Source organism: Herpailurus yagouaroundi, unplaced genomic scaffold (assembly GCF_014898765.1).
Source record: "Herpailurus yagouaroundi ecotype Mexico unplaced genomic scaffold, PumYag 191, whole genome shotgun sequence".
NCBI lineage: Eukaryota > Metazoa > Chordata > Mammalia > Carnivora > Felidae > Herpailurus > Herpailurus yagouaroundi.
In genome coordinates, this window is record NW_024412422.1 from 18,844,714 (window position 1) to 18,853,171 (window position 8,458).

Sequence of the window (8,458 nt, forward strand, 5' to 3'; positions counted from 1 at the left end):
GACAGGGTTTCTTGGGGGACGACATTGGGCAGGAGCCACACAGAGGCAATGTTCACACACACATACCAAACGCCACGGAATTGTTGACTTCAAAATGGTTAATCTGGGGCGCCTGGGTGGCTCCGTCGGTTGAGCGTCCGGCTTCAGCTCAGGTCACGATCTCACGGTCCGTGAGTCCGAGCCCCGCGTCAGGCTCTGTGCTGACATCTCAGAGCCTGGAGCCTGCTTCGGATTCTGTGTCTCCCTCTCTCTCTGACCCTCCCCTGTTCACTCTCTGTCTCAAAAATAAATAAAACATTTTAAAAGTTTAAAATATATATATATAATAATAGGGGCGCCTGGGTGGCTCAGTCGGTTGAGCATCCAACTTCGGCTCAGGTCATGATCTCACAGTCCGTGGGTTCGAGCCCCGCGTCGGGCTCTGTGCCGACAGCTCGGAGCCTGGAGCCCGCTTCGGATTCTGTGTCTCCCTCTCTCTCTGCCCCTCCCCTACTCATGCTCTGTGTCTCTTTCTCTCAATAATAAATAAATATTAAAAAAAAAAAAAAGACTACAGAATTGTTCCCATAGGATTTCACACTCGTGGGTTCTGCTCGTGCAAGGGTCTCTGTGTGAGCCCATTTCGCGGGCCGGGCAAGCCGAGGTCAGGAGAGGAAACCATGTCTGCCAGGAGTCACGGTGTCAAATCAGAAAGGGAAGGCAGGGATTCCACCTCTGGACGTCATGTTCTAGTTTGATGAATATCAGGCAGACGTTGCGCATAAGAGGCTGGGAAATGTAACAGACCAGGGGTTCCACCGGGATGCTCTTGGGTTACTAACAATGAGAAAGAAGCCGTCCCCGCTCTGTAAAGGACAAGGACGTGTCCAATGCAGCGCCAAGGAGCTACCCAGTTCTGAGAAATGGGCCCCTGGCTCTGAGACCAGCTTCCTTGACGAAATCAGAGAAGCTCATCCTTTCTGTGACCGTCACGGGCCACCCGCCAGCCCTTGACCAGAAGACAGACCGCACAAAGCCATGGCTGTTAACCGGGCCTACTCGGGTACTCGAGGCTGCCATAAATAATGCGCCGTGCGGTTATCCAACCACGAATGCAACCAATGTTGCCAGATGTCAGAGACACACCAGGTGTGGAGCCACAGCAGCCACGGAGGGCTTTCCGGTTGTGCCCACGGAGAAAGCACGACCGGGCAGTTTCCACTTCGGACGGCCGTCTGAGCAAATGTCAGCCGTTTGCCTGCTGCGTGGTTCTGAGGGCTCCGGGTCAAAGCAGACGAACCGGCCACCGCTAATAGCAGGTCCGCGCCCACCACGGCCACCAGCGCCGTGGCGCCTCAGGGCCTTGAGCTTCCACCAAGCACAGCGAGTTTTCAGAGGCCTAGTCCAAGGCCACCAGCCGTGTGTCCGCTTCAAGCAGCCTCTGGAGGGCTGGCGGTCACCAGGACCTCAGCACTGGGCGGGGACAGACCCTGTCTGGGACAGACCCCACAGCGCCCTGTCCGCGTGCAGGGAAGTCGGAACGGCAGGAGGCAGGCAGGACTTGGAGACAGTGCGATGATCCAGGGGGACACCCAGGCGCCCCAGGAACCTGTTGCAAATGAACAGCACAGCGCAGCAGAGGATGGAACAGACTAGAACAGAAATCTGTGTATGTTCTATAATCAAATCGTATGTTATTTTCCTTACCAGCAAAAATGATTTATGTATTATTATATATATTAACATGTAAAAATCAATAGCTTTCTTACAGAAGAACAGCCAGTCAGGAAAGAAATCGGGGCGCCCGGGGGGCTCAGTCGGTTGAGCATCCAACTTCGGCTCAGGTCACGATCTCAGTCTGTGGGTTCGAGCCCCGCGTCAGGCTCTGTGCTGACAGCTCAGAGCCTGGAACCTACTTCAGATGCTATCTCCCTCTCTCTCTCTGCCCCTCCCATGCTCATGCTCTGTCTCTCAATAATAAATAAATATTAAAAATTAAAAAAAAAAAAGACGAAGAAAGAAAAAAAATCCCTTTTAAAATGGCAAACAAAGGGGCACCCAGGTGGCTCAGTCGGTTGAGCACACAACTTCGGCTCAGGTCATGATCTCACGGTTTGTGAGTTTGAGCCCCGCATCAGGCTCTGTGCTGACAGTTTGGAGCCTGGAGCCTGCTTCGGATTCTGTGTCTCCCTCTTTCTCTGCTCCTCCCCCATTCACACTCTGTGTCTCTCTCAGAAATAAACAAACATTTAAAAAAAAAGAGCAACGGGGGTGCCTGGATGGCGCAGTCGGTTGATCATCCGACTTCAGCCGGGTCACGATCTCGCGAGGTCTCACGTGATCTCGCGTGAGTTCGAGCCCCGCGTCGGGCTCTGGGCTGATGGCTCAGAGCCTGGAGCCTGTTTCCAGTTCTGTGCCTCCCTCTCTCTCTGCCCCTCCCCCATTCATGCTCTGTCTCTCTCTGTCCCAAGGATGAATAAATGTTAAAAAAATAAGTAAATAAATAAATAAATAAATAAATAAATAAATAAAATTAAAAAAAGAGCAACAAAGGAGCGCTAGCCTTACCAGACATTAACATATCTTACCAGTATATAAATAATGTCCTTGGTCCTGCTGCATGAACAGATCAATCAACAGGACAGGCTTGGATACATGGATCCAATTACCGACGAGAATTTAACGTACGATAAAGTGGCACTTTTTTTTTTTTGAGTTTATTTATTTTTGAGAGAGAAAGAGAGAGCATGCACACTTGCAAGCAGGGAAGGGGTAGAGAGAGGGAGAGAGAGAGTCCCAAGCAGGAATTCCACAAACCTTGAGATCGTGACCTGAACTGAAATCAGGAATCGAACACCCAGCTGCCTGAGCCTCCCGGGTGCTGCGTGGCACTTGTAATCAGTAAGAAAAGACTGGTCCTTCAATAAATGATATTCATAAACCTGGATAATTTTTGAAAATATTCTTATGCAATTTCAAGGTCAATTTCAGCTGAATCAAGTATTGAAACATAAAAAGGGGGAAAAATGAGACTTCCAGGAGAAATCACGAAAAGGGAATTTTAAGCAAAGCAGACACACCAGAGATAAAGAAAGGGAAGCCCCCTTACGTCTGATACGTGGAAATTCAAAACTTCTGCACAGTAAAGAAAAGGCCACAAACAGAATCAAAAGGTAACTTACACAGTGGGATAAAATACTTGCGACACAAGTTGTGGACTCGGGTGTGGGTCCGGGTTTTGTGGGGCCTGCAGTTCACTCCACGTGGGGAGCCCTGTCTAAGAAAATCAAAAACAAAATGAAAAAGAAAAAATCCGATGCAAAACGGCACAAACACGATTACTTACAAAGAATGAGAAAATGAACTGCAACAAATCCTACACTTTAAAAAGCTAACAGATCCTGCAAACAACACAAGATCCACAAAAATGGCATTGTGGGTTTTTTTTAACTTTTTTTAACCTTTACTCATTTTTTTTTACATTTTATTTATTTTTGATAGAGAGACAGAGCACCAGTGGGGGAGGGGCAGAGAGAGACAGAGACACAGAATCCGAAGGAGGCTCCAGGCTCCGAGCTGTCAGCACAGAGCCCGACGCGGGGCTTGAACTCACAAACCGTGAGATCACGACCTGAGCCGAAGTCAGATGCCCAACCGACTGAGCCACCCAGGTGCCCCAACCTTTATTCATTTTTTGAGAGACAGAGAGACAGAGAGACAGAGCGTGAGCAGGGGAGGGGCAGAGAGAGAGAGGGAGACACAGAATCCGAAGCGGGTTCCAGGCTCCAAGCTGTCAGCACAGAGCCCAACGCGGGGCTCGAACTCCCGATCATGACCCAAGTCGAAGTCGGATGCTTAACTGAGCCACACATGCGCTCCTGCATTGTGTTTTTTTAACTAACTGTCTGACACACCTCCGTAATATATATGTATTTTTTATTTTAGCTGCAGGGCACCTGGATGGCACTGTTGGTTAAACATCCAACTCTTGATTTCAGTTTAGGTTGTGATCTCACAGTTCGTGGGTTCGAGCCCCGCGTTGGGCTCTGTGCTGACAGCTCGGAGCCTGGAGCCTGCTTCAGACTCTGTGTCCCCCTCTCTCTCTGCCCCTAACCCACTTGCATTCTGTCTCTGTCTCTCTCAAAACGAAATAAACATTAAAAAAATTTTAGAATAATCGATAAAATTTTGTTCTTTTAAATATTGGTAGTTTTCTTTAGCAAATTTCCTTCACATAAAATTACAATAAACGTACTTGGGTGTGTGAACACAAGTTCCAGGTACTAGAATTCTGAGAGATTCTATTTGATTTGACTACCAGCAAAAAAGTCAATTAGGTTTCTGATGGATCATGTCTGTGTTTGCTAGATTATCAGGGATAATGTTCCTGCAGGAGGAATTCGTGGTCGGCCACACGTGGATAAGAACGGCATCGTGGAAAAGTTTTACTTTGGAGGGCTGCCGGGGTTTTTCCACGGACTGGCTTCTGCCTCCACCCACTTCAGACCGCTCTCCTCACCCGCTAGCACGTGATCCTGGTGCCAAATTCCACGAGGTGCGTGGATATGTGTCCAGATCGTGCTACGGCCTTTGGCCATGCAGGACCGACAAGGGAAATTCAGCACAGAGAAGAGTGAAGTCTTACAGGAAGCCGTCCCTTTTCAAAATGGCTAGCGGTGATCTTTGTACCCACAAGTGACAGAAAGCCCCCTAAACACATCCCACGTCATCCACGTTCAACGTAGCCCGAGCGGAACCGCCTCTTGGCCGGATCTCAAGCCTGCCCACCACCCACCAGAACAGGAGGAAGGTACAATCCTCTTGGAAGAGTGCAGTGACAATAACTTACTGGGGTGAATCCTTCCCGGGGTCCTGTGAGGGTTTATACAAGTGAGAGTCTCTGAAAACTGAACTTCATCGGTTTCATGATACATCTGCCTCTTGACAAACTAAAGACTAAACTGCTTCATATATAAAGAGCTCTTACAAATCAATGAGACCAACCATCCAACACAAAGATTGGAAAAGGACATCAATGCACAGCAACCCCAATAAAAAAATGAGGTGCTGTTACAACACAATGTCCAATATACATTAAGTGAAACAAAGAAAAAAAAAAAAACCCAAATACTGTCAGGGGCACCTGGGTGGCTCAGTTGGTTAAGCATCCGACTTCAGCTCAGGTCATGATCTCACAGTTCATGAGTTCAAGCCCCACGTCGGGCTCTGTGCTGACAGTTCAGAGCCTGGAGCCTGCTTCGGATTCTGTGTCTCCCTCTCTCTCTGCCCCTGCCCCACTCAGGCTCTGTCTTTCTTTAAAAAAAATAAACATTAAAAATTAAAAAAAAAAAAAAAGACTGTGTGTATGTGTTCCCTTGTTTGCATATAAAACAGGAATGCTTAATGTTTCAGGAAGTTCACGCACAATGGTAACAGTGGTGGCCTCTTGAGAGAGGGGCAAAGGACCTAAGAGCTTGAGTGTTCGAGATCCCATGTCCTTTGGCACAGTGTGAATTTTTCACACTAGGTTGGTACCTAGGTTTGAATTGAAACCGGCCCTGGGGGTCTGGAACCTCAGACGGCCCCTCTCCCCCTGCAGCCGGCATCTGGAAGGTGGGCACCAGCGTGGCAGGTGGGAGGCCCGTGGTCCCTGCAGCCACAGCCCTGGGCCCAACTCACCAGCCGCTCTTGGGGGCAGGCCTCTGGCCAGCGGCCCCTCCTGCGCTAGGGAAGGCACGGTCCCCCAGGGCGTGGTGGCGGGTCAGCGACTCAGGGCCGGGAGAGCCACCCTGGCTGTGGAGCGGACCCCAGGGCCTGAAACTCTGTCCTGGGCCCTGGTCCCAGCACCTGCTCGGAGCCACGGACTGAACAGGCAGCCAGAGAGGATAGTATCTCCACACCCTCGGCATCCACCTGAGGACCACGCTGGTCTCTCCACCTCAGTGTGTTCACCGCAGGTATTACACAGTCAGGAGGCCTATTCCGGTGCTCCGCTGCCCTGGCCGTGGGTGGCAAACGGGCCAGTTCCAGCATCTGGTCCAACCTGCCGGAGCCCAGCCGCCTGGCGTGTCATCAGGAGCAGCGCCCGGTCCACAGCCGCTGAGAGTCGTTGATGGCATCTGGAACGTCTCCAAAAGTTTATAGAAAGAGTGACTTGAAGCCCACCAAGCACAGCACTGGCGAGCCCTCCACGGGACGGACCGGGGACATTTCAGGCCGTCTTGGGCAGCACCGAATCATTTCAGCTCCGCCTTGTCTGCTCACGTGCAAACAAAAACCAAAAAGCAAAAACAAACAAACAAGCGTTGAGACTATTTCACCCAACAGCCCACGGGCTGGAGGAGAGACTTCGTGACAGGTGTTTTTAGCTGGTTGGGAAACTTCCACCAGGAATTTCAAATCTGCATGCGTCTTGCCAAGGGCAGAGGCGGTCCCGGACGTGAAAGCAACATCAGCTCGCCCAGCAAACCGGGAACCCCAGCAAGCTAAGATCAAACGGGCTAACTGTTCCTAGACGCGGCTTCGGAGAACAGCGGAAGACTTAAATCAGGGTTTGCCAGTCAGATGCCCCTGGGGACCGACCAAGGTAACGAATGAGGGTAACAGCCTGAGGGTGAGAACCTGGGTCCCTCCAGGGGGCTCTTCCCTTATGACTTTTAAGGCCACGTCACTTGCCACTTAATTCTGCCGTGATAAAAATGGTGGGAGGACACCAGGTATGGTGTTGATACTTAGATCCCACGCAGGGGTGTGTGCAGGGGGTGCCGAGGGTATGGGTGTGCGGGGGCCACCAGACTAAGTACCCCGGGCTGAGGGCTTGGACAAACAGAGCTCTGCTCTCGGTTCCGGAGGCAGGTGGAGAGCAGGGTCTCAGCAGGGCTGCGGTCCTGCGGTCCTGAGGTCCCCTCCCCACATCCTCACTTGGTGGTCTTCCCCCCCCCCCCGTGTGTGTCTGTCAGATCTGAGCAGCACACCTGTCACCCTGGATCAGGGTTCTGAGGGACTGAGGGTTAGGACGTCGACATGTGAATGTTGGGGGGACACAATTCTAGAAGCCCACCACGGTGGGGCACCGGCAGTCGGCCGGAGCGGGGAGGGGCACAGCCACACCCCAGATGTGGGGAGCAGGTGGACAGGCCCCCCCGGCGAGGACACGGCTGCTCCCCGAGTTCTGGTGGAGAGGAGTCTTCCCTTCCAGACGCCCCCGGCTCTCCTGAGAAAGCACGTTTCCTTGCGAGAAGAGCCTGTGGTTGGGTTTTTAATGGAATCAACTCAGCCTTTTCTGGATTATTCCAATAACTCGAAAATCAAAGCCACAGAATGTGAAAACGAAGCAGCATTTAAAAATGAGCTTCCAGGGGCGCCTGGGTGGCGCAGTCGGCTAAGCGTCCGACTTCAGCCAGGTCACGATCTTGCGGTCCGTGAGTTCGAGCCCCGCGTCGGGCTCTGGGCTGATGGCTCAGAGCCTGGAGCCTGTTTCCGATTCTGTGTCTCCCTCTCTCTCTGCCCCTCCCCCGTTCATGCTCTGTCTCTCTCTGTCCCAACAAAATAAACGTTAAAAAAAAAAAAAAAATTTAAGAAAAAAAAATGAGCTTCCGAGAGGCTGCACCACTTGGCACTCTGGACAACAGTGTGGACGGTCCTCAAAAAATCAAAACCAGAACTACCCTGCGACCCAGCAATGGCACTACTAGGCATTTATGCAATGGATACAGAAATGCTGGTTCGAAGGGGCGCACGCACCCCAACGTTTTCAGCAGCGCTATCGACAACAGCCCAAGTATGGAAAGAGCCCAAATGTCCATCGGCTGACGAATGGATAAGGAAGATGTGGTTTATAAATACAACGGAGTATTACTCGGCAATGAAAAAGAATGCAACCTCGCCATTTGCAACAACACGGATGAAACTAGAGGGTATTACGCTAAGCGAAATTAGGCAGAGAAAGACGTATCATATGATTTCCCTGGTATGTGGAATTTAAGAAACACAACGCATGAACATAGGGGAAGGGAAGGAAAAATAATATAAAAACAGAGGGGGAGGCAAACCCTAAGAGACTCTTAAATACAGAGAACAAACTGAGGGCTGCTGGGGGGGCGGGGAATGGGCTAGATGGGGGATGGGCATTAGGAGAGCACCTGTTGGGATGAGCACTGGGCGTAAGAAGAGAATCACTGGGCTCTGCTCCTGAAGCCAAGACTACATGTATGTTAACTAACTTGAATTTAAATTTTTTTATTAAAAAAAAATTTTTTTTTCCAACGTTTATTTATTTTTGGGACAGAGAGAGACAGAGCATGAACGGGGGAGGGGCAGAGAGAGAGGGAGACACAGAATTGGAAACAGGCTCCAGGCTCTCAGCCATCAGCCCAGAGCCTGATGCGGGGCTCGAACTCACGGACCGTGAGATCGTGACCTGGCTGAAGTCGGACGCTTAACCGACTGCGCCACCCAGGCGCCCCTCACCACTCTTATT

At 50.9% G+C, this 8,458-nt stretch overlaps 1 protein-coding gene across 1 annotated transcript in view; it reads right to left on the minus strand.

Annotated features, from left to right (window-relative positions):
• Positions 1-488: 488 nt before the first annotated feature.
• The window catches only part of LOC121010128 (elastin-like), a 42,423-nt gene continuing 34,453 nt past the window's right edge, over positions 489-8,458 (minus strand). The window contains exons 4-5 of the mRNA XM_040443476.1: positions 3,162-3,256; positions 489-1,588 (exon numbers count right to left, since the gene is read on the minus strand). Coding sequence (XP_040299410.1) covers positions 1,447-1,588; positions 3,162-3,256 — 237 coding nt within the window. The 3' untranslated portion in view covers positions 489-1,446. The remainder of the gene's footprint in view (positions 1,589-3,161; positions 3,257-8,458) is intronic.